Source organism: Chanos chanos, chromosome 6 (genome assembly GCF_902362185.1).
Source record: "Chanos chanos chromosome 6, fChaCha1.1, whole genome shotgun sequence".
NCBI lineage: Eukaryota > Metazoa > Chordata > Actinopteri > Gonorynchiformes > Chanidae > Chanos > Chanos chanos.
The window spans coordinates 46,944,976-46,972,218 of NC_044500.1; the positions used below are offsets into that span (position 1 = coordinate 46,944,976).

Sequence of the window (27,243 nt, forward strand, 5' to 3'; positions counted from 1 at the left end):
TTACACTTGCATTTCCAGTTCACCTCCACCTCTCCCCTTGTATTCATTTGCGTGAGGGATAACCACTGGGTCAGGGTTCAGCGGGCATCTTTCTGCCGTCTGTTTATGGTTGTTGGCGTGAATGGAGTCGGGACGACAAAGCTGTTTGAGGGTCTGTGAGGACAGGTGCGTACAGGTCAGACAAGCTCACTGACACACTGACATTTATTAAGAGGATAAATAAAAAGCTGTTAATATATTTCACGATATCTGCTGCCCTGTATCATTTGGTATCATCGCTTCCCAGAGCAGACTAATGACTATAAATGTAAGAACCATGCGAAGGAGGATGGGCTCCCCCCTCTGAGTCTGGGGCTCGGGGGGGGGAGAGACGGACGTTCCATTGCTGCTACCAATTCCTTACCTGCCAGGCAGTTGTCTTAGACTGAGAAATTTGAAAAATGATCCATAGAGGTACCAGGAGAACACAGAACAGCCCTAGGAACCAACCAAGCGCATACGCCCAGTCTGGATATATGTATGTCTTATTAAACTTGAGGGGCTTGTACTTCAACACGGAGAAGAGGAAGGTACCCTAGAGAAAAAGATATAAATATATATAAAATTAAAAATATATAATAATTAAATAATTAATAATGATTAAAAAAATATATATGCATACGTATACATTTATGTAATCTATACAGTGTAAAAAATTAAGTTGAAGAATTACAGCGTGACTTTAATACACGTTACGGATACATCATTACAGTCCCTCTCTGTCTCTCTCTCTTTATGTCACTCTCTCTCTTTATGTCTGTCTCTCTCTCTCTCTCTTTGTCTCTCTCTCTCTCTCTCTCTCTCTCTCTCTCTCTCTCTCTCTCTCTCTCTCGTGTCATTCACACATACTCCATTGTCTAACAGAAGTTCCTTTCAAGGACTCAAAAAGGCCGGTTGAGCAGGGCCGGACACAGCGGAGTGCTGGGTCAGGTTACGCCCGGCGTTGGTGGAAGACGTACCATGCAAACAGCGGGGGTGATGTAAAGCCAACAATATTTCATGAGCGACCATGGCCGATAGCCAATCATGTCCTCTATATTGTCATATAAACGATCTGCACCTGCCCGGAAAAGAAACGGAAAATTTTAAAAGGTCAACTGGTATGTTACATATTTTACATTTTACACATCTTGGTTCTCGAGTTCTCGGAAGGCGATGTCCCGTTTCAACGCCTGTAACATAGTGTCAAAATCCCTGATAATTCTTGGAACTGGAGTGAGTGCTAGGTAACTTTTTTCCTAGAAATCTGCCCCAGGCCCCGGTTAATCCATCAAGAGAGAAGAGTGAGACAGAGGTGGGGGGAACCCAGTTACTCTCCTGTCTCCTGAGTCTAACCCGTGGGCTACTACAGGACGCTCACAAACACCCAAATCTGTGGAGGATGATACGAAGGTCAAGTTTTATTTAGAGCCCAAGGTCTCAAAGGGCTTTGCATGCCCACAACAAACAATAATATATTTATTATTATAGACGTACTATAATCTATTATATAATATACTGGTAATAGTAATATATTATAATAAAATATGAGTGCTCGTTTGAAAGAGATGAGGATGGTATTGGAATCCTAAAATGTCACATGAGACGCAGCTGTTTTCAGAAGTGTAGGCGTCAATCATTTTGTTCGAGAGAATATTTTAAAAATGTAATTTAAAAGCCTAGAAAAATGTGATTAAAACACCTAAAAACTGATATATCTCTTAGATGATTATCTGCGTGATTGACACATCCATTAAAGATCACTAACTTTTTCATAAAATACGACCCCAACGCTTTATCAGGATCATCTGTATTGACCTCACTGACACCAGAGCCTTTTGATGGGGGGGGGGGGGGGGGGGGGGGGGGGGGGGTGTGTTTGGGAAGTAAATGAGCCAAATTAGCCCCCTCCGGGGGTGCACTTTGGGCACACCATACTTTCCGACTCGTACACAAATGGATGAACTTTTATGATGACACGGACTGATTGTGTTCATGTTACACATTAACTGTTGCTGCCCTGCTAGCCAAAACAAACCCAATTCACTGACCACAAAAGGCATTGTGTATATGTATATATATGTATATATATATATATATATATATATATATATATATATATATATATATAAAATGCATTTTAAATCAGCTTGTGAACTTCTTTAAAGCGAAGCAGTCACTTTGTAGAACGGTGAGAGAGGCACTTTAATTTATACATGCCTTACGGGCAGATGAGACCGCGGTAAGAAATAACATGTTTTCAGCAAATTTTTTGACACTTTCTTAAATGTTTAATGACAATGATGATTCATTCAGATTGATCGACCGGCTGCTACATGCTAAGAGAAGACTCTGGACTCAACGTATAACATGTATAACACGTATAACACGTATAACATGTTAACACGTTTTGTTTTGGGGTCGTTGGGTTTGCTTTTTTTTCTCGGATTCCATTTGGAAACTGAAAAAGTCAGAGTCTTCCACGAAAGAGAAACAAACCCCGCTGAACCCTACAGTCATCGTTTTACGATTCACGCAATGAATACCATAAAACATTTATGAAATAGTTCACTGAATGGCAAAGAACCATTTGATGGAGGCCTAGCCAGGAACTTGCCTCAGTACCATTTAAATATACGGTCATGGCCGTCCACCCGGAGGCCTGCCCCGAAGCAAACTCTCTTTTTTTTATTTTTTTTTTTTTATCTTTACCATTGAAATTGGACAGTAAGTGAGATAAGCTACAACGGGATTTGTTTCCCCTATCTGCCAAAGAAACATTCAACTCTGGCTGATTCAAATCAAACAGCCAGAGAGTATAATGAAAGGGAACATTGTGTGTGGGGATCACAAGTAATGGTCAGATGAAAAGAAAAGAAAAAAAAAAAATCCCTGACAAGCCTGGAGCTTTTTCACTCATACAGATCTAAGGTATTTGGTAATTACTTAATTCGTTAAACAGATCATAAATCTGCCACAGAGGGTTAGCTGAGAGCGATCCAGGCTGTCCGTCTTGTCGGCTCCTGTAAGAACAGGTGTTTTCAGAGCCCTGGACAACTGACACGAGCATAACAGTACCCTCAGTGCCTGGGGCAGCCGCGGCCCCATGCTCAGAGAAGCAGAACCACAAGCTGTGTAATCTCACTTCTTAAGTTAACGGGAAAATATCATTTACTGTTTCAATCTTTGAGTTTATGCGAAGTTAACTTCAGTTCAGTTAGCAGCAATTGCTGGTGTGTTCACAAGTCAGATTTTGCAGTGTACCTTAGATATGTGTACTAACTGAACGAAAATGAACACCATGATTAATGGGTTACAGAGGAAGTCCAGAATACAGCTTAACATAGAGGGTCTTGGAGAGTCAAAAGACTTCCATACACAACTAAACAACTGCTCCGCTCGAATCTGCTCTGTATGCGCTCAGCTCTGTATCTTACTGCTGGCATGTCAGGGGTGTTGACCAGGGTTTTATGTGAAGAACGTGAAGAACTTTGTCTCTGTGTGTGCCTGGGAAAGAACATACGTTTCTTTCTCTCTTTTTTTTTTTTCATTGTTTCTGAGAACTCACCATAGATCCAACCGATACCGATGGACTGACACACAGACAGCAGCAGGAGGTTGTTACCACTGCACACATAGTGGTCAAACAGCTGGAGGAAATACAGACCACCCTGTGCACACGTACACACAGACACACACACACACATACACGCACATCCACCCACACACACACGCACATACACACACGAGTGCACACACACACACACACACGCACACACGTGCGCACACACACACACACGTGCGCACACACACACACGCACGCACGTACACACACACATATGTGCGTGCACACACACACACACACACACACACACACATATGTGCGCACATGCAAAAACACACATACACACACATAGAGCATCAAAAGGTCTTGCCAATCAAACAGCGAGATAGGACACAGAAGCAACTTTACATAAGAGATGTCTCGTGCTAGATAAATGCAGTTTTAAGAGTAACTGTAGATGATTGGTTTTGTGAATGAACAAGTCTCACTCCATCCTTACTGGTTTCTGCCTATAGTTTGAGAAAAATGACATGCTGGTCTATTCTACATACTGTCCTCACAGTTTGGAATTTTTAAATGAACTGTAACCTTCTAAGGCTGAAGCTCCTACACAGACACCTCAGTGGAGATGGGTGAGCCTTGTGGGCATGTCCTTTAACGGATACGCGACCAAGGTGTGGTCTTTCCACGCTTAGAGCATGGTGATGTGACACACCACCGCTCACAAGAGAGAACAACGGGTCTCATCCAAGCACCGTTCGTAAGAAGAAAGTTATTCTTAAAACCCACTTACGCAGTTTTCTGACATTCACCAATGTTTTTGTATTTGGGATTTGTTCTTAGGTAAGAACAGAATCTACGTACACTCAGGAGCACACTTACATGCATTTGAGTGCTGACATGTTTGTGCAAAATAATTGTTTATTGCGTTTTTTCTTCAATTCTACAGATTCTACAATCCCATAATATTATAGGATTTAAACGACGGTAATATCTTTATCATTTATAATATTTTTAAACAATTTTCATTATTTTACAAAGCATTATGGTCTTTTAAAATAAATAAACACTACACTAACACTTCATGTAACACTCCAGAATGTAGTGCATATTTATTCATACTTTTGCACAATGTACAAAAAGAGCAGTATGAGGATATGTCAGTTGATGGAGACTGTGATAAGTGAGCAGTAGTTTTACATACACTACTTATGGGTTATCCCATCTGAAACCAGACAGGCTGTAAAGCAGGTGTCTGAGAACCAGTCGGTTTTACCTTATTATAAATATTAAAAAACCTGGACAGAGCAGACGCAGCCATCGCTCCTGTCTGCTGCTGTATGCGCGTTGCATTGAACCATTAAAGCGGGAGCAGAAGATGGCTGAAGTTACTTGTTGGTTGTTAGAAATTAACTCGGCATTACGAGAAATAAAGCCAGAATTGCAAGAAAAAAAGTCGAAATTGTGAGAAAAAAAACTCGAACTGCGAGAAAAAAAAAAAGTCGGAATTCTGCGAAATACAGTCGGAATTCCACGAAATAAAGTTGCAATTGAGCAAACTTTTTTTTTTTTTTAATTGTTGAGGAAACAGGCTTCCATAGATCTCTGTGCGTGCGCACGGCCTGCAGTCTCATACCCTTTCATGGGGATCGGGGGGGGCGTTTACCTATGCTAATTAGGAACAACTGGCACACACTTTCAACGTATGAGGATAATGGGATCCATCATTATAAGAACAAAGATGCGAAAAATTCTGCTATTTAAGTGCACGTCCTGGATCCGACATAGACTTTATCTTACGACCTTTCTCAAGAACAAATTTAAGAGAAAACTTATGAAGATATCGATGAATGAGGCCCACTGTTCTTAACTCTGTCCTCAGCCGAACAGACACTAGTCCATCCATGTTCTCTCAGCCCAGCGAAACGGGGGAAATGTTCCCTGGATTACTTAGTTTCCCATGGCCAATTACCCAGTTACAATTCCAACTATGAACACACGTTTCCACCGGCAGACAGTGAGTAGCCCCTGTGTGCCCCCCCCCCCCCCCCCCCCCCCCCCCCCCCCCGCACCATCATTTTCAGAAGCAGTATCCTATTACAGACTTCTCCCTAGCATAGTCATCTCTTGTCATAGTTCGCTTTCTTAATTACACCATTAATGATCACTCATTACAAAATCAAAAATACACACTGGCCCGATAAATTCTGCAACTCTAGACATCACTTTTTCTCCTTCAATGTACATGGCAATGTGTGAAAACTGAACAACACTAAAAGGTCAGATGTTAGGGAGGGAAAAAAAGAGAAGTCAAACCTCTGTGACGAGGAGGAGCCCCAGGAGGAAGCAGACGGTGCAGAGGCCCAGGAGGAGCAGCTCCCGTCGGTAACCCCTCCGAAAAACGGTGGGAAACATGTCGGTTACCGAGGTCATCAGACATTCCAGACTCACAAACTATTAACAGCAAAAAAAGACACAGAGAGAGAGAGAGAGAGAGAGAGAGAGAGAGAGAAGATTTGAGCAAAGATTTGATAACGAGGACCTATGGTATTGGAATTTGGTATCGGTAATCCTGTAGATTGAGACTGTTTTTGTTTTTTACAGATTTTTTATAGATTATAGATTGATAGTGCTCTTTTTGTTTGATAGAGTCGTTTAGAATATTGTTTAGAATATTCGTTTGGAAAAACACTTGACTTGCTTGACTCCACCCCCTGATGTGCAGCATCTGTGTCCATCTAATGCAGATCCCTACAGAGACAGCCCCTAATCACAGCTCTCTCTCTCTCTTTCTCTCTCTCTCTCTCTCTCGCTTTCTCTCTCTCTCTCTCTCTCGCTTTCCCCCTCTCTCTCTCGCTCTCTCTCTGTGTCTTTTTCTCTCTGTTTGTTCTGTTTTTGTTGGTTTGAGAAACAGTTTTGAGAGATGAGGTGGCTTCATTTTTGTTTGTTCATTTGTCTGTTTGTTCTCTCTCACCTTCATTAAATTCCACACTTTCATCTAAAGCAGTCTGTGACTAACTTTTCACATGAGTTAGCACTGACCCCTCTGGTTTTGTCTTAGACTTAATGACTCATTAACATATGCAGAACCTGCAGTGTTCACCCTTCCATAGAGCGGTGCCATACAGTATCTGAGTGGTTACTCTCCTGTGTGTGGGGTGTGCACTGAGGTATTTGGAGAAGTGCTAGGGTATTAATACAGCGAGTGCATCCTCAGGTCCAACGTAAATCCTCCGAATTATTTCATAAACGTTGATTTGACGAGACAGTGATTAGACGGGACGCGTGTGACGCACAGACAAGGGGAGTGGAGAAAATGAAGAGCAGAACAATGGCATTGGCATCTGAACATTTCCCACACTCTCTCTCTCTCTCAATTACAGGTTCTACTAAAAATGTTGAGAACCTAACAAAAGGACTAAGAGAAACTAAGCATGTGAACCTGTACTGTGTATTTATGTATTCATTTATTTATTTTAATGGCCGAAATTGCCCGCAGTGTGCGATGTTTTTATCTGAATGCATGAAAACACCATGCTACATTTCTGTGGCAGTGAGAGTCACACTGTGCCCTCAGGACAAACAGTCGTCTTCCCCTGATATTCTGTCAGCGACATGTAGAGTCATTCCCAGTGACATTTGGTTCTTTTTTTCCTTTTCTGTTTTGGCTAAACAGGACAATTAATGTGTCTGTTTCAGGCATCACTCTATGCCATGGCGCTAACGCGAGCAGCAGCCTCTCCAGTAGCTCTGTCTGCGTGGTGTATTTTTAACTCTTTTCTTTAACTCTCTTTCACCTCTAACTTTTTTAACAAGTCCTTTTTTTAAATGAGATCAAAGGTCGCACAGGAAACGACATGCCTCTCATGTCACTTGTTAATCGCATGATTCAGTTTGATCGCACTCGTGCATCTAGCTTCGCTGGTAGGTTTTTTGGTTTGGTTGTTTCTCATTCTCGTTCCTATGGAAACGGCTTTGTGTTGTCTGCGGGACGGTGACGGAGGCCCTGTTTGTTCAGGGGAGCAGCTGTTCTCACTCCGAGCGACGGGGGCACGCTGGCCGTTGTGTTTGCCCCATATCCTAGGAGCTGATGCGCCGACAACGGGGGTCCAGAGCTGGCGCTGAGCTTAGGGCCCCCTGTGTTCCGTAGGCAGTGACGGGGAACGTGAACTCACTGACCGGCGAGACCGATATAGCTGGCTGCCAGTTGGCACGGGCCAGTTGGCATTTACAACTACCAGATGGCACATCGCCGCTGTTTCGCCTCCTCCCGTGGCCGAGATAGCTGCTCGCTCCGGCCCCTCCACGCTCGTGGCGAGTGACTCTAGGGTGAGGCGCATGTCGGTCCACTCCCGTCTGGTGGCCGTCGAGTGCCTCCAGGGAGCCCGCCTGGCCGACATCAACGGCAGACTACCAAACCACCAAACTACCAATCTAATCGTCTCCGATTATGACGTCTACCCGTATCGCCTGTATGGGCTGTTCCTGTCGCTCTCGGTAACAGACTCCCCCGCTGGAAACGCAGCCGTACGGTGAATGCAAATAATCTGGTCCCCATCGACCTTGCTGCGTCTCCCCACGCCTCAATAAAACATCTAACCTTCTTTATTATTACGACTGTTGTCATTTTCTTCTATTTTATTTTATTCTTTACTTCCACTTACTTACTTTATTATTGTAATTGTCTAATTTTATTCGCCGAAAATCTTGAAATGTTTTAATCCTTGTAAAGCACTTTAATCCTTGTAAGTAACTTTGATTGGAAAAGTGTTGTATAAATAACTTTATTATTATTATTATCATTAATAATAATAATAATAATAATAATAATAAATTAACTTTTCCCAATATCACATGTGAAAAACCACTGCTGATATAACGCAATCACCCTGTCAGTATGCTCTGCGTCTGTGCCACATTTTGGAATACAGATTCACAAAAACAATAAACTGTCCTCCGTCATCATTCGCTTTCAAAGATATTACAGGACGGTCCGGTATTAACTAAGATATTACAGGACGGTCCGGTATTGACTAAGATATTACAGGACAGTCCGGTATTAACTAAGATATTACAGGACGGTCCGGTATTGACTAAGATATTACAGGACAGTCCGGTATTAACTAAGATATTACAGAACGGTCCGGTATTAACTAAGATATTACAGGACGGTCCAGTATTAACTAAGATATTACAGAATGGTCCGGTATCAACTAAGATATTACAGGACGGTCCGGTATTGACTAAGATATTACAGGACAGTCCGGTATTAACTAAGATATTACAGAACGGTCCGGTATTAACTAAGATATTACAGGACGGTCCAGTATTAACTAAGATATTACAGAATGGTCCGGTATCAACTAAGATATTACAGAATGGTCCGGTATCAACTAAGATATTACAGAATGGTCCGGTATTAACGAAGATATTACAGAGCGGTCCGGTCAGTCTCTGCTTCAGAAGACGTGTTTGGTTCACCTGTGTGTCGGCTCCCAGCAGAATGACCATGATGAAGAAACAGACGGCCCAGAGCTGAGGAAGAGGCATCATGGCCACGGCTCGAGGATAGGCGATGAAGGCCAAGCCCGGACCTGGAACGGCACTCTCTCAGTCACTCGCCCGTCTCAAAGAAAAAACTAAACAGAGTCATATCACATACACACACACACACTGCACCATGCACAGGCTCCTCCCACAGGACCTTAAGCAATAAGTGAGAGTTTAATCAAAGGCCTGGAGCGTTTCTCCGACCTAAAACGAACCGAAAGACGGAAAAGGTCGACTGAAAAACAAACGTACCTGTTGCTGCGACCTCTGATATGGGTAATCCCTGTTCATAGGACATGAATCCCAGAACAGAGAAAATGGCAAAACCAGCGACGAAGCTGGAACCACCATTCACCAAACACAGAACAAAGGTATCCCTGTAAGAGATAGAACCACATGAACCCGTTACGTAATAACCTCTTCAGTAAAATGCCTAAGGTAAGATTTACCTGAGGGAGAGGGAGCTCATTCAAAATGATGAATTAAGTGTTTAGGAGAGCACATAAGGGCAGGAGGGAGTGTCGGAATATATATCTAAATCTTTTTCACAACTCCAAAACAAGTTTGCCTTATCCTCATGTGACCTATACAGATATCTGTGAATTAGACACTATATCACAAAAACTACAGACTGGGATAATATTAAAAGAGAACCAACCAATATCGAAACCCATTTTACCCAAGTGTTTGAACACTCGGCATGAACAAAAAAAAACCCCCAAATGTCCTATTATTTACAAAAAAGCTAATGCTATACACGTCAGATAACACTCTACATATCAAAAGACATTGGGAGACGGAGCTGAACACGGCAGTGAACGCTGTCGCCTGGGAAAACATATGCTCTGGATGTCACGGGGGATAGGGAGCCAGCCATGGAAAGATTTTGACTGGAAGGTTAAAATGAGGTTCTTCGGAATCCCGCTGACAGCGTGCATCTTTAAAAGCAATTCTACCTACAAACGCTGGAGAAACTGCGGTACAGTTGGTGACCATTCTCACATGTTTTGGGACTGCCTCGAAAATACAGACATTTCGGAAAAACGTCAGAGAAGAAATGGAGAAAATTCTGGAAACGGACCAATCCCCTGGACCCGGCTCTTGTTCTCATTATCACAGTATCACCTGAACTCCTGTTTACCACAGACCAGCGTTATATACTGCATATTTTGCTGATGGTTGCAAGAAAAATAATTACTGTTAATTGGATGAAGCCGAAACCTCCCACGATTGTTCAATGGTTACAAAAAGTCAAACATGTTTACACGATGGAATACATGACTGCCCAGTTACAACTAAAGCTGCCTGTTTTTATAAGGAGATGGACATCAGTTATTGACTAGCTTAGTTAGGAATCCTGTTGTTTTGATGTATCATTTTTGTAGGTATATGTATAGGTAGATGTGTGTGTGTGTTCTATCTCTTTACTTGTTATTTCATCTATAAGTACATGTATGTCAAGTGAGGCAAAATCTCAGAATGATTTTGTTTTGTAATGTAATGTTTTGTAAGTGTTAATGTGTGATAATGACAATAAAGTTCAACAAAAAAAAGGTTGAGAGACTCCTCCAAACTCAGACAAGCTCAATGAACTGGTACAAAAATAAAACAAAGCAAGCTGTTTGTCAAAAATGTGCCATCACCATGTTTTTCCCTGCAAAAAGTATACCATGAACAGGTACTATTTTTGGTGTGATTCATGTTTGAACAAATATTTACTTCCCTCTGTCAAGACAACAAGCCTGCACATATGTTGTTTTTTTTTTAGATTAAAGTCAGTAAATGTTTTGTTTCATCTAAAAGCCAGTTTACATGCTGAAGAGTGATATGGTCAGTCATAGGGGATGGGCAGTCATATGGTCAGTGGTGCTATGGTGATATGGTCAGTTATAGGGCATGGCCAGTCATATGGTCAGTGGTAATATGGTGCTATGGTGATATAATCAGTCATAGGGGATGGCCAGTCATATGGTCAGTGGTGATATGGTCCTATGGTCAGTCATAGGGGATGGCCAGTCATATGGTCAGTGGTGATATGGTGCTATGGTGATATGATCAGTCATAGGGAATGGCCAGTCATATGGTGAGTGGTGATATGGTGCTATGATGATATGATCAGTCATAGGGGATGGCCAGTCATATGGTCAGTGGTGATATGGTGCTATGGTCAGTCATAGGGGGTGGCTCTCGTGCTGGAGGTGAGAGCTGTAGGTTAATGAAATGCAGTAAGTGATTGGCAGCTCCAGTCTTGACTCACTTGTAGCAGTCGTTGTTGTACTGGTTGTAGCTGCCGAGCGCTGTCAGGCTGCCTTGGCAAATGCCAAAGGAGAAAAGCACCTGTGCTCCGGCATCCATCCATACCTGCAGGGGACAGTTTTTGCCATTATTGTAGGATTTTTCAATGGTCGAATTTTATCTCTGATTTCACCACTCAAGAGTGTTCAGTGAATACCGTTAGTTTTTAGTGTAACTGAATTAACAGGAAGTTTTAGGAGGACACTGATGGATAGACAAATTAAAAAAAAAACAACATGTTTTCACTAGAACTACTTTAAATCCACGACAAATCCACAGTATGAAGAAAATATTGTGTTAACCCTATATTGATTGCCAGGTTAGAGGGGGATGGGCTGTCCCCTCTGAGTCTTGGTTCCTCTCAAGGTCTCTTCCTACCGCAGCTAAAGGGAGTTTTCCCTTGCTACTGTCAGCTTAGGCTGGCTCACTGGAGATCACATGCCCAGTGTCGTGTAAAGCTGATTTGTGACAATGTCCACAGGTAAAAGAAGAACTCAGACTCATTCAACTGTCAAGCGTGTCTCTTGAGCTAAAGTCGAGGGGGAAACCTACTTTAAAAAATTATTTCACACAATTAAACCAGAAGCCTTTTCAGTGGATCTTAGATACTGAAACCGCCCCAGACCAGTTTTAGGAAAATTCTGGGCAAATCCTTGGATAATCACCACATCTGCCCCGCCCAAGTCTTAGATACTGAAACAGCTTCAGACCAGTTCTAGGTAAATTCTGGGCAAATTCTTGGATAATCACCACACCTGCCCAAGACTTCTCCTATTAGGAGAAGAAGATGATTGACCCCCATGGGGAAATTTGTCCTCTGCATTCAGCCCATCCTATATACACACACACACACACACACAGTATTCTTGCAAACCCATGCAAACACAGGGAGAACTCCAAACTCCAGGATGGCAGGGATTCAAACCCAGGACCTTCTTGCTGTGAGGCAGCAGTGCTAACCTCTGAACCACCGTGAACCACCGTTAGTTTACAGCAAGCCTGTAAACTAACGCGTCCCTTAAGAAACCCCTGAGTAGCCAAGTTCTGACCTGGGGGTCAATTAGCCGAGCCGGATCCGGGTAGAGGTAGAACCGAAGGCCGTCCATGGCACCGGGCAGGCTGAGTCCACGGGCCAGCAGCACGACCAGCATCACATAGGGGAACGTAGCAGTGAAATACACCACCTGCAGAGTGATGATGGGGGGCAAAACCGTCAAAACATCACACTTCATTTACGAATACGGTTTGTTTCACTGCAGGCGCATAGCATGTTGCAATACAGTGCTTCCTTTGAATAGCCTTGGTCTGTTATCTACAAGTACTCCGTGTTCAAAACCAGCTCTTGATAACAACATGAATTAGACATGCTACAAAAAATTGTGCAATTCGCAAGAGCGGGGAGGCGTCTTTTTTTTTTTGGGGGGGGGAAAATGGCGCCTCTATGATCTGTACATTTTCAATAACGCAACATAAAGTGACTGTCAGGGATAATTACAAGGAAACAGGATAACAGCAGCTTAGACACGTGGCGTTCTTACATGTCCCCATTCCCCTATCTCATCTCCTTCACACGCTCACTGAGCGTTGCACCGCGTCACCGTCCCACTGTTCACTTATCTACCCCAAGCACTGAGCAAGTGCACCTGATTCAACTCATCAGCTATTTATCAAGACTTTTTTTCTTTTTTTTTTTTTTTTTTTTGCTGAGGCAGGTGTGTTAGGGCTGAGGAAGACGCGATTGGCCAAAAAGGCCATGGGAACCACTTAAACGAAGCAGGCGCTTGTCGTGAACGCGGTCTTCCTCACTTGAACCCTCTCCTTTTGACCACATTTATCTCTGTCCAGATTTCTTTGTTCCTCAAGTTTCTGCTTGTATGTCTGCAATATAGTCCCGACACCTGCTCCCCAGGCGGAACTTATTACATCGGGGATGAGTAAAGAGAGCGTATAGTTGAATGTTGAGAGAACATCAGAGAACACTCGGTCTCTTGTATCAACAGATTTAAAATATCGTTTGACATTTGCAGCTCAAATTACATGCAATTTTACAGGAACTGCGTGAGGTGCCGTTAATGAAAAGTAGTCTGGCATCATTTCTTCTAAACGCTGATGGACTCATATTCAGGAATGTGAACATGTTGAACCAATTTTTTTTATCATCATGGGAACCTCACTACATTCAAAATGAGAACGAAATTGCACAACTTGGATAAGGTTCCATCTTCCGTCCTGGATTCAATGCTTCGTTGAAGACATTTGTTGGTGAAAGTGCGTCAGAAGTTCCGATCCAAGCTTGGTAACTGTCTCGTTTACCAAGTACAACTGTTTGATTTTCCACTTGATTTTCCAACTAAAGAAGTCCTACCTTGCCGGTGGACTTAACTCCTTTCCACACACAGAAGTAGCAGATGATCCAGGCCAACACCAAGCACAGGGCCAGCTCCCAGCGAAGGCTCCCAATCTGGTCGATTCCAGGCGAGATGCCCAAAACTCTGCGTCTGCAGAAAGAACGGACAGGTGAACTTCAACAATACAGTCACAGTCCCCCAAAGCTAATACAGGGAACCCTGTCAATCTGTTTTCATGATGTCACTGATCACGTCAGCTGTCACTGTTCCCATACCTGATGTAACAAATTCTGGGAGGGGGGGGGGGGGGGGGGGGGGGGGTAGTCCATGACAAACCCTAACCCTCACTGGCTCTGTGCTTGCACTAGTAACTAAGTCATGTCCTAAAATCTAACTCATTTCTACTGTATTTTTCTCTAATCTAGATTTTTTTTCCCCTATTTGTTTCTAGTTCATTTTTGTCGTTTCTTTTTTTTTTATCTCAGTATCCTCTAAAATAGAGTATCAGTCCTAACTTTCTTCTGTAACAACCTGATGCCAACCAGAGGATGATGGGCTCCCCATCTGAGTCTTGGGTCAAGGTTTGTCCTCTATCTTTAGCCTTTCCTTGCTTCTGTCACCTAAGACTATACAGTTCTCATGCTAATACCAATGTCCATTTTTAAATAAAATAGTGCTCTACAAATAAAACTGAATTGGAATCGCCATCCATGTGAACTTCATGTCCATGAAGTCAGAATCTGAGATCAGCATCTCATGCCAGGCAAACAAAAAAACAACCACAATTTACAAACAGGACAACGAGTTTCCGACTTCTATTAGGAAAGTCAGTTGTACATAGCACAAGGGAAATTGAGCTTGTAATTTGCAGGAAGCGAAAAGGTGAGGTTTTTCTTTAAACTGTCATCTAAATCACAGGAAACTTCACATTCTGTCGGCCTGACAGAGGAGACGGAGATTAATCCACTGCCTCGGCATCCATCATTCTGACATCACCTGCTAAACTGGAGAAAAGTGCTTTGACTTGAGAAGACCGGCGTTCAACCCCAATCGAGTACAACAGAAGTCGAGCTGAAGTCAAACTGTTTGATTCCATAGCCCTGCATATGAATTAAATTGCTGAGTCAGGGTACGTGGTGCATGGGTGGAACAACTATCAAACAGAAAAAATCTGTTGGACCTCAAGAACCCTCAGTTAAACGACTCAGAAAAAGAACAGCACTAGGTTGCAGAGATTTTGTTTAGTGCAATATGCCAAGCTTACTCCCTCCTTCACTGACTCATTTTTATTTACAATTTTTATGAAGAATGTAAAGATATTTTAATCATTACTGCGTCTATGTACCTTGCACGTGTTCAATCGTCATTTGAAATGAATAATGCTCTATCCAAGTCAGACCCACTAAATTAAAAAAAAAAAAAAAACGTGATAACTTGCATCAATGCAATAAGTCTGTTTTCAATTCTAAAGGACTCATCAACGTTCGAGATCAGTTCATGGCAAATATTAAAAAATTAAATAAATGTACATGATAAATATTCTTTGCTAATTATTATTATTGTTGTTGTTGCTGTGGTTGTTGTTGTTGTTGTTGTTGATGTGTGCACATTGCTCAGACAGCTTGTGCAGACACTGTGGTGATGTGCCAGGTCAGGGAATTTCCATTCGAGTGTGTCAGGGCATTACATACATCCTGATCTTATCAACCGAACGTGTGCGAGATTTACTTGCTGAAAGTTTCAAAGCAGATGTAAAAGCTCTCTAAACGCAAAATCTCACACGGAAAAATTAGGCAATGGACCGGGGCTACACACCGCACTGAATCTTCCAAAATGACGCTGTACAATTTTGACTGACATATTACATGCTTGTTCAGTGTTTGTGAAGCAATGGCATCCTTTCACGGGGCTTGACTGGAGATTGGAGATGACATTAATCCCTTCCACAAAAAAAACCAACAAAAAAAAATAGGAACAAGTGCTTGCAGGTAGCTTTGCCCAGCTGCTGTGTGTTCAATTTTAAACATGTCTAAATTTTTTATTTCATAGGTGCTGTCTTTAATGATTTTTTTTTTTTTTAAGCTCTGTTGATTGGTCAGAGGACGGTTTGCCAGCCTGGCGCAGAAACACGGGCCAGGTTTTCAGAGCTCAGGAATGATGCAGACGTGCTTGTTAGCACTGAATACACACCACGACACTCCACTCTCTCATCTCATCTCATCTCATCTCATCTCATCTCATCTCATCTCAACCCAATATGACCTGCACCACTTTACATCACAGGCTTTCAAAATGGGACATCGTTTAGCGTAAGCTGCTGAGCTGGCCGGACTGATCGGCGATACGTGGACGTAATTACGCACGTTTTTTCAAGCGGTTTGCAAAAGACTATTTAATCTTCTCTCTTCTCAGCCTCCAGTTCTGAATAAAAGTGTTTGAAGAGACACTGGTAGTTACATTCGTGTTCATGTACAGACAACAGAGTGAAAAAGGTCATTAGAATCTTTTTCAGAGAGAGACAACACAAACATAATCAAAGTCAACATAAACATTTAGCGCTGTTTAATCCATGGCGCCATCAGAAAGACAGACAGAATATCTTACTCCCAGAATTCGGTTGCGGGAGAGGTCGCGTTTTCAGGCACCGTCCAGTTTTCAGAGGTATTCCTTTTGTCGAACTCAACGCACGAATCTGTAATGACAAAACACAACAAACAGTTCTGAAAGCATATCCTCTGTCAGCTGGTTTTGCCCCTAAACTAATATTTTACATGCTTCCTTCTGGAGAAGTCTGGAGACATAGCTTTGTTTAATGAAGACATCCCAGGGTCCAGACGGGCAAGACTTAATTTAGATTTCCTGAGCTCTTCAACGGTATTAAAAAAAAAAAAAAGACCAACAACAAAAAAACCCAAAACAAAACAATGTCTTGACCATCAAATACCATTCCAATAATAACAAACAGGACCATTTCAGTTACATCAGGCAGAATTGGAGAGGGGGGGCATTAAATAAGCACCGCATCCTATTTGGGGTACCCCAGGTTCCCACTGACGGATTCTGACTGGAGAACACCGCGGGGTGACTGAGACACAGAAGTGAAAGCCAATACGGTGAGGCTGCTTTTCATTCAAAGAAAAACACTGCGTTGAAAACAATGACTAAGCACCTAACAGGGGCCTCATTAGCACAGCATTATCTCTGTTAAAGCAAACAGAGGTTTTGACAGGAGAAACATAACACAGGCTTATTTTTACAGATGACAGTCTGAGTTGCCAGCTGTGTCTAATCTGCCGCGTTTAATGAAGGTCACGTTCCCATGCATAGATCTGCAGTCAGTGGCGTCGGAAGGAGTTTGACATCGGGGGGGGGGGGGGGCAGGGTCCAAATCTGCCCCAGGAGGGCTGGGGTGGGGGGGCGGATTAGGAAATCTAAGAATGCTGTGTGTCTAAATGGTTTTAGATTACTGTCATCCCCTGTTGGTGGTGAAGGCAGGGGGTTGCCAGAGCTATAGCTTACTGGGATGTCTTTGCCTGGACAGGAACAGGGAGGCGACCTGGAAAACAGGTAGGCCTGTGGGCGCAGATAGATTATTAACAGTAAGCCCACACTAAAACATTTTTTTTTTTATGAATGTACTCTCTCGTTAATTCAAAACTGTGTTAGCAACGGTTGGTTGTGGCCACCAGTGATGATTTATAACGGCGTTTACCGTTGTAGCGATTACCGCGCACCACAGAAATGCATGGTTTACTCTTGTTAGCTAGGTCGTTTTGCAGCCAATTTTTTAAACATAACGTTACACAGTTAAACCCCTACATAGCAAGGGGCGTAACGAGTCAACACCAGGCCCCAGGGCAGGACGGTCAAGCTGAGACCATCCAGCCCATCTCACTTAACCACAACACTATGTCTATGTAATGTCTATAGTCAACAGGAGGGGTGCTTTAAAGTAACCGACAAAAGCAAAATGCACTGCACAGTCGACGCCGTCATTATGTTATTAGGCCACTAGTGACAGGCAAACAGAACAGACTACCGTACATGATAGGACAGGAGAGAAAATAGATTGATAGCCCACAGTCACGGGGCCCTTAACTGTCACGGGCCCCAGTGCAATCGCATTACCTGCTTACCGCTAGTTACGGCCCTGCTACATAGCCTACTCAAATAACAGCCTGCAACTAAACAAGAAACTAAACCAGACTGTTACTGAAGCAATGAATACAGCACGCCTGTAAGACACCCTTGTAACATTTCCTTCCCCATTTATTGATGCACCGTTGACTTGAATGAATGCTTGAGTGCATTATTACAATGCGCAGTGTTTTATACTTGCTATCCCATAAACCTGAACAACTAGCGCGCTCCCTTCACACACCCTTGCGTTGCGAGTAGCTAACGTGAGGTAGGAGTAAGCGCCAGGAGTAAGCGCGCTAATTTATGAAGCTATCTAGTATTTTAAGATGATTAGGATCATTATCTTAAAGTCTACCAGGTGTGACCCTGCAATACAACACTTATACTCTTGACCACGCAGAATGATCGGATGTCTCCCCTCTTAATGGGGGGATCGTCCACGTCTAACGCGTTAACTTTTACATGTCTGTGAAATGACAGGTGGGAGACGTGAGGGAAAGTTAGTGATGTGTCGTTCGTGCACGGTTCGTTCATTTTGAACGCATCTTTCGTATGACTCGGGAGTAACAAGTCGTCTAAGTGAGTGATTCGTTCGTTTTTTTTCCTAGGTCGCACATGCGTGCCACTCAGGTTCAGCTTCGGTCTGGAACGGGTCTTTCGGGGTCCGTGTCTTCCGCTCAATTGTCACATAACCGCTGCGCGGGCTCAGTGTAGGAACGACTGATCCGTTCACGAATCATAACTATGGGTCATCAGGTCTTTCGTTCATTATTCACGTGGTTACAGCAGTAACGTGACCAATGCTATTATTACTGGTGAGGAGAGCAATCTAACGTTAGCTGGACAACTAACGTTAGCTATGTAGCTATTGAATGCATGTTTAATTTGCCTTTCCGCTGGAACGAGTTCATACGCTACAGGTCTTCAATGACCAGGTAGGCTAAGGTGAGTAGCTATCATAGAATGATCTTTTTTTTTTTATTGATAGGCGCAGCGCTCTCGTACGAGCAAATTAAGTAATCGGTCATTTCAACTGAATAAGACCGTAGGCTATGGTCCAAAAGGTTGCTTAAGCCTTGAAAAGAATGAAGGGGCACTGTGGCCTTTGGCCCAGTTACATAAAGGTTAAAACACAAGGTGTCTAGTTTACATAGTGTTAGTCAGATCTTGCAGAGTATATACTGTATATAAACTATATATATACATATACATATACACAGATAGATAGATAGATAGATAGATAGATAGATAGATAGATAGATAGATAGATAGATAGATAGATAGATAGATAGATAGATAGATAGATAGATAGATGGATGGATAGATGGACAGATAGATAGACAGATATAATACAAGTGCCATTTTTTAATTTAATGAACGTGAAATATTATTTAGTGGAAGATTAGACATGCCAGGATTAATTATTTGAATAATTAATGACTTGACGTTAATAATTATCAACTGAATTAACGTATTGAATGTAAAATACTCCTAAAACACTGAATGTAAAGGTCTATAGATATGTTTATATAAAATAATATAATATTACACACACGCACGCATGTGTGTGTGAATATATATATATTCACTGTATGTATGTATGTATGTATGTATGTATACGTATATCTCCAATGTGAACTGTCGGCGTCATTAATCACAGGTAGTGGGCAGAATCTAACAACAGACTGGTATATTATATGCATGTACATGTACATATGTGAAATATTTTCAACATTAAACAAACGTGTGAGAAGCTTTTCACATTTAATAAATGTCTGAATCTTAACAAACATATAGAAAAGTTCTAAAATATTTCAGAAGGTTTCTCCAGTTCTACAGAGTCTGACACAAATTGTTTCTCACGTTGCTTTGTGAACTCATATTTTGGAGAAAAAGCTTACACACTGGGCTTCTAATTAAGAGCAGGGTTAAGGGTTTTGGCTAAATTTGTGTAAATATCATTATGAATGATTATTATCTCAAAGTTTGAGCTTAAAGAAATCCAAGATGTATTGATGTAATCCTTAGAGAGGCAACTGTAATCCAGTTATGCTTTTTTAAATATCCTGGATTATTTACATGGACTTTGTTACATTTTTTAAAATCAGATTATCTAATGCAGACAAAACATAATCCATGACCACTGTGTGCCTCTGTTTGTATGAAAATATTCAGCAATCAGCAAATACCAAAAACTTTAATTAGCAGTCACTAATACGTGAGATTCAAAAATAAACTGACCTTCATGGACATTATCCAAAACAGTGCTGCACCACTAAAAGATATCTCTCTCTCTGCCACTGTAAAGGTGTTTTTATCTAATGAATAGATCTTGGCAGGCTCAGTTCAACCACTTCTATAAACTTTGCTGCCATCTAGTGGTATGCATGTGAACAACCAATGTACCAGCTAAATCAGTTTTTCTCCAGCTTTGGAAGGCAGCAGATCAAGTCCTGGAGGGCTGACCTCCGACTGGATTTGTCCATCCTTATTCTAAATCATTAGACCTGTCATAAGGTATATCACCTGTGCTAGTGATAGGTTTATCAAAACAAAACAAAAAAACCCAAACAAACCAAAAAAACCATACGTCCCAGAGAAGACCAATAACAGGGTAAACTATCTACAGAGCACACAGAGAGGGCCTCTGCAGCAGAAAACCCTAAAATCTTACTGAGGTGGTGTTTTAATGCAGGCCTGTGCCCCTCCCCTGTCCCTCAGGACCTCAGGTGAGTGGTGCTGCCCTCATTTATTGATTGTCAAATAAGCAGGGATTAAGCAGGTCCAAATCCAAACACAGCCTTCTTATTCTGCTTGTTTTGCTGTCTGTGAAACCTTAATCCTTTAATTTCTTGCTGTTGCACTTTTTTTTTTTAGATTAAATCCTGAAATCCAAATCCACTTACAAATGCAAGAAGTGAGCTGAGCTGTTCCTTTGTGCTCTAGATATTTCTGTGATCTTGGATTAAAGCTGTCTCTATGTACCAGTATTGATTCTGCAAGCCAGCAATCCAGGTGTTTGCACAAATCTGTACTGTTGCTTATGGCGCACAGCTGCAGTCCATATGCAGGTGTGTGTTTGTGTTGCAGGCATTCATGCATACCCCTGTTACAGATGTTTATGATTACTTGTGCTCTAGGTGTTTGTGTTTACCTGCACTCCAGGTATCTGTGATCACCTGTGATCCATGTGTCTGTGATTACCTGGGATCCAGGTGTCTGTGATCATCTAAGATCCAGGTGTCTGTGATCACCTGGGATCCAGGTGTCTGTGATCACCTGGGATCCAGGTGTCTGTGATCACCTGTGATCCAGGTGTCTGTGATTACCTGTGTTCCATGTGTTTCGGCAGCTGGCCCAAGGAACCTCGGCACTGAAGGATGAGAAGAGATAGAAGAACGCCCAGGCTTGAATAATGATATAAGACACCGCGGCATAGGCGATGACCACCTGAGTTGCGTAACCTATGCCTGGGAAAAAAAAAAACAAAACAAAACAGGGAAGTAGGCATCTGCTCCCTGTTACATATATTTTTACAATGTAGATTGCACCATATACATAGATACTGCATAAAAATAGCATAGGGGAATATATACATGCAGTCCTCTAAAGATAAGGTTTTATGTCCAAGGTCACTCAGGGGTGGAGACGTGGGAACGGGTGTGGGGATGTGGGCGGGCAGTTACACTCCCGAGAGGACATTCACCGCTGTCCACCCGCCGCCCGTCAGCCACGCCCACACAGCCCAAAATTAAACAAACATATTTATGCCTCACAACTAACCCCCCCCCCCCCCACCCCCCCAAAAAAAACCCCACCACCACAGAAAAAAGGTGTGGGAAGATACTGAAGTAAGCGGTTAGTGATCTTACAAAAACGGCAGCTACGAATGTCTCGCGTGTGAAACGGCGATGGGAGAGCAAGACGAAACCTTTTTACAAAAAGGTTATTAGAGTCAGGTGAAAAATACGTCTGTACGACCAATATACACGTTTCCACCACATTTAAACACTCTCAGGACGTTTGTATGACAACATCCAGGATTCGTCCCCCCAGCACATGAAAAAAAAACCAAACTTCCAAACACCATAACAGCTTCTTTCTGCAATACATTATCATTTACCATTTATCATAGACAGAAGCTGCCCATTTTTATTGTACATGGTCATTATATGTATTAAATTACAGAAAGAGGAAATGACTGTGGACAGTTTCTTCATTTGTCGTGGGAACTGCGTGCGTTTAAACAAAATGCTTCTCCACAGATCATCCAATAGCTGCTCTATTCATCCAGTGGGGTTTTTTTTTTTCCCCGCACAAGCATTTTACCAGATCTGCCACAAACTCCAGTTAACCAAGAGTCTCTCCTGTTTTTTGAAAAGTCATTCATTTCATCCGTCCCAAACTGGTGATGTACATTCACAAATCCAGTCTCAGCGGGAGCTGTAAGACTCACTTCAGATTCAGATCTGATTTCTAAAACCCACATTGAAAACGTCGCTAAGACTGTTCTTCGACATCTCAGACATCTTGCATGTATACACCTCTATCACATGTATACACCTCTATCACATGACTGAAGAAACGGACACATGTTTGCGACGAACTTTATAGCGGGTTGCCAAAGAAGGCCATTACATCCAAAATGAAGAAAAAAAAAAAAAAAACGCCACGAAAGTTTTAAAAGTTACTCTGTGTTAAAAAATATTAAAGCTCTTTGAAGTCTAACACCATCTTAGTTCTCTGATTGGTTATGTTCCTGACCTTGTATGACCCAGCGTCAGCTCACTTAAGAGTTCCTTATCTCTAAAATGTCTCACTGAACAAAGGAAGGTACATTTTCGGGTTTAACGTTTTATTTGAATTTAAGCAAACGCCCTTTTCTCTTTTGTTCGTGTTCTGAATGCTTTGAATGATGCAAACTATGAACATTTTGCATTTCTTCTTGTCTATACAGGTTTTTGCTTTTTTTTTTTTTTCTTCCGTCTGCAGTTCAGCTGTTTGTTTGAAAGGTGATTATTTTCGACAGAGTTCTCATGAAAATAATATTTCTTTTTAGTCCTCATTTTAACTGGTTGAGCTGGACCATATTAGGAAACAAAATGCGTTCGGTCGCTATTTTTATCCAGACCCAAAAGGAGGTAATCAGGTCAATGCAAAGACCTTTCTGTACCCAACTTTGACCAGATTTCAGGTTTTCATGAATGTGTTTCGTGCCAAGCTGTTTTTTTTTTTGTTTGTTTGTTTGTTTTTCCCCCAGTGTAGCCAAGGTTTTGTTCCTCTTAGCAAACCAGAGTACAACCATAAGAGATACCAGTCTGACCAAAGCCCTCCTAACCATCCAGCATTAAGTCAGTTTAACCCAGGACTAAGTGAGCGGATGCAACAACTTCAAATGAACTAATACAACAAACCAGCAAGTAATGGATCCTTCACTTCTCCAAAACCACTGGAAAACAGCATGTGTTTACAAGCTCACCTTACAGAGCGACAAACCAGTTACAAGCTTCTGTAAGTTGATCCAAAGCATATGAGGAATCTGGAGACACACAAGGCCAGTTCTGCTTTCCAGGCATGTCCAGAGAGTCGACTGTCCCGTAACTGAACACTGTGGTCAGGGGGTTTTTTTTTTTTTGGTTTTTTTTTTAAACAGCGCTCATTCACAAACCACTCTCATCCTGCGACTGCCTCCTCGGTGAGCTATTTTAGGCCCTAACTCTTACAGTCTCCATCAACATCTTCACCCGTCAATCACCAGTGCTGATTTTGACACACATACCAGATGAGTCCAGTTTGATGTCTGATTGTCCCAGCAGAAAGAAAAGTGCATACATTATGCGTCACGTTAATTAGGATATGGTTAGCTACACGTTCAGAAATCCGCATCTTAATTGTCACTTGTTCGGTTCTACTTCCAAAACAAGCCCGACCAATGGGTCCCTCTATTCCTGGATCAAAGCAATGCCTCCTAACAGGTGGTCCGCATAGACGGCGACTTGCAGTGAGCCTAAATCCCTCACCCCTCTCGACCTTTTCCCCTTTACGGTTTATATTTGCAGTTAAAACAGTTTTTGTTACCATGCGTGTCCGTCATCACCTGACTGTTTACGGTTTCGAGGCGGCCGGCGGCGCAGAGAAGGACAGCAGACGCTGGGGGTGCCAGAAAAGACATTTAAAGCAAAAGCTATATTTAAACAAACGGCTTTTTTGGACGTTGGCAAACGACGTCTTCGTAGTAAAACCGAACTAGACCTTGTGAAAATAAGCTACGGCTTCAACAACAGACATTTATTAAGTCCAGCAGTTAGAGATACTCGTATTCCTTATTTGAGCCTGGCCTCTGCTCTGTCAGTCCATGCTGTGGTCTATTGTAAGCTCATACACAGACAATAGACCGCATACATTATACTACACTTCAGGGACACCACCCACAGTTGACCTGGGTTACTGTAACACAATCCCTAATGTCGTTTCACCTTGCTTTTGCACGATTGCGTCCCTTATTTTTTGTTTTCTTGGGGACATCACCCACATAACATCTTAATGATCTATACTGCACATTGGGCCTGTTGTCTGTTGTCCCCGTGTAAACTTACTGGCCTCAGACAACCTGACTTAACTTATGAAACACAGCTGAGGGGGGACAATACTCCCCTGTCTGTCTGTCTGTCCTGCTTGCTTTTTTACTCTGCTTGAGAACGAACTCTTGACCTGTTTCCCACAGAGAGTAAACATCTTTTTGTGTTTGCCAGCGGTACACTCCTGAGAGAGCGCTCTGAAGCCTGAAGGCATCTCTATGAGTAACCTATTTCTCATATTAATAAGGGACAATTCTTTAGCTTTTCCACAGCTTACTGTTTGACTCTATTCTTCCGTGTCAGAGCGGTGGTGACGAACCTGCGCTCTGAAGAACTACCCTCTTGCATTTCTGAACGTTTTCCAAATCGAACACGCCTGATTCATCGAACGGTTTTCAGTTTTGAGAAGTAAAAACCCGAAATTAACACCACGCGTGTCTGATTTGGTTTGGAAGAAACTTTGGAACTGATCACAAAGACAAAGGTGGTGTGGTCGAGAGTCCTCCTGACCTTCAAAGAGAGGGCAGAAATATCTCCAGCAGGTGATACAGCCTTGGGAGGTATACTGGCCCATAGCCGTCTCCAACAGGAACATGGGAATCCCACAGGAGAGCAGGAAGAGAACGTAGGGGACCAGGAAAGCTCCTAAGAGATGAGAGAGAACAGCTGGGCTGAATCTGTTACAGCAGAAAACTGAAAAAAAAAAAAAAAAAACCCACACCACACAGCATAAATCAGTGACGATGGGTATTTGAAGGTTCTGACAGTTGTAAATGAAGTGTAAATAACTGAGATGAAATACTACTGACTCTGAATCAGTCAACGGTCATTCAAATCTAACTGTCATTTTAAGGGTTTTACAACACGGGCAATAAATAAGTTTCAGGTGACAGAGGCTTCCCTTTTCTTCGCTGTTCGCTTCACTCTGGTGCAGATACAAAGTGTTTTGACATCTGTGTTTTCGGGTTTTTTCAATGACTGGTTTCACCTAAAGATGCCTTTGGTGCTTTAGAGAGGAATTTACGAGAAAACATTCACGGAGAGTAGACTTCTCTCTCACAGGTTCCAGGCAGTTTGTGTGAAGTGCTTAACAAATCAAAAAAGTTTTAGGTACAGGACAAAAGAGCACAGGACTCTCCACTGTGAGCCAGATCAGTCTGATATCTGTTCATTTAAGTCATATGCTTCTACCATACTTATACGTGTACACAGACCTCTCATTCACAGTAATGCATTTATCTTGAGTCATCTTGCAAAAAAAAAATGTACAGACTACTGTCGCTTACCTCCACCATTTTTGTAGCATAGATAAGGAAACCTCCACAGGTTCCCAAGCCCCACCAAAGTTCCCGCGACGGCCAGTAGAAACTCCAGTTTACTAGCCCACTGGCCTCTGTCCAACAGAAGCGGGGTCTTTTTCCCTCCGGCATCCTGTACAGCTACATCCGTCTCCGACTCCTTGCCGTGGTCCGTTGTCATCTTCACGCTCCAACTTTCGATCCGAGAGTAAAAAGGATGATGCCGTATTCAGTCTGCCAGCTACAAAAAAAACAAGCAGATGTTTCATCGACTGAAAGAAAGTGGTGGATGTACAACCAGGTAAAAAAAAAACAAAAAAACACACACACACACACACAAAAAAAACCCAGACTCCACCCTCAAGGCGTCACGGCATTTGAGGTGAGAATGGTTCGCTAGGGGTACAGGTCCTGGAACCTGTTCGAGTTCGTACACAGAGATACCTTTGTGTGCGCCTAGTCTCACGAGTATCTCCTTGGAAATCCTAATTTTGTTCCCATTGTTCTGACCATGTGTGAAAGCCTAAAACTGCTCAGCTGACCTCTAATTTGGCAGTCGCAGTAAGCTTCATTGATCCATTTCTTCAGAACAGTATGATTCAGGATTTTGTTAACCCTGAGAAGTGTTTCTAGGGAACACACGAGGGGGAGGCACGCTAACGCACTAGACAAGATAAAAGACGGTTCGTTTGTTCCCGTTCAGTTTTTTTTTTTTTTTTTTTGCGGAGTTACGAGAGGACTTACCTCCTTCCCTTCAACAAAGTTTTCAGCCACGTCAAGGAATGAAAATGTCCCCGTCCCCACAGTCACATTATTTAGCGTATCACCTCAAGACAGCCAAGTTACGGCATTCACTACAGCCTACTTAAGAAAACTGTCATGCTTTGCGTCCTTATAAGGCTGCATTAAAGCATCGTTGTTTCCGGGGCAAGCAGAAGACCGTTTTGAATCGCAGCGAGAACTGACGTCTCCAACGCGACTTCACCTATTCTCAAGCAACGCAGGCAGCGTTCCACATCACTGGCTATTTAAATAAACAAATGCCACGTTATCTCAACCATGAAGCGACCATTTCCGCAAACATTTAAGTCAAAAGAGAGTTATAGTCAGTAATTTCAAGGTCACTACTTCGTAACAGTCAACGAAGTCACACTTTCTTACTAATTCTTAAGTTATGGGAGAGAGAGAGAGAGGTTACATATTTTGTTTTGTTAAGACAAAAACAAAAGTAATAGCATTGGCTTTTTGGATCAACTTGACATTGTATGTAGCAGACAAAATCTTTGTAGATGTTGCTCCTCTTCACGCACTTGCTGTGACCCGACTTTTGCGAAACACAGCAGAGAACGATATCATTAATACAATGCTCTCTTGAAGGACTGATGAGAGGGAGGGAAGAGATTTATACCATTGTAGATAAGAGATAAGCAATTTATCTCATTGTACACGTC

General features: G+C 42.4%; 1 protein-coding gene across 1 annotated transcript; it reads right to left on the reverse strand.

Moving 5' to 3' along the window:
• Window positions 1-25,973, reverse strand: LOC115815489 (sodium- and chloride-dependent GABA transporter 2-like). The gene is made up of 14 exons (XM_030778443.1): window positions 25,781-25,973; window positions 25,005-25,139; window positions 21,246-21,386; window positions 16,381-16,468; window positions 13,794-13,926; window positions 12,478-12,612; window positions 11,391-11,494; window positions 9,386-9,510; window positions 9,065-9,177; window positions 5,900-6,037; window positions 3,587-3,689; window positions 999-1,099; window positions 404-574; window positions 1-153 (listed from the first exon to the last, which is right to left on the reverse strand). Exons 1-14 carry the CDS (start codon window positions 25,971-25,973, stop codon window positions 1-3), a joined length of 1,833 nt encoding a protein of 610 aa, XP_030634303.1.
• Between the last annotated feature and the right edge of the window lie 1,270 nt (window positions 25,974-27,243).

Excerpts from the sequence above, each read along its gene's own strand:
- LOC115815489 (XM_030778443.1), bottom strand. The coding sequence starts at position 25,973 with ATGACAACGGACCACGGCAAGGAGTCGGAGACGGATGTAGCTGTACAG. Across the intron at positions 25,140-25,780 it reads ATGCTACAAAAATGGTGGAG|GAGCTTTCCTGGTCCCCTAC; the intron begins GTAAGCGACAGT and ends CTCATCTCTTAG. Across the intron at positions 575-998 it reads TCACCCCCGCTGTTTGCATG|GGTACCTTCCTCTTCTCCGT; the intron begins GTACGTCTTCCA and ends CTTTTTCTCTAG.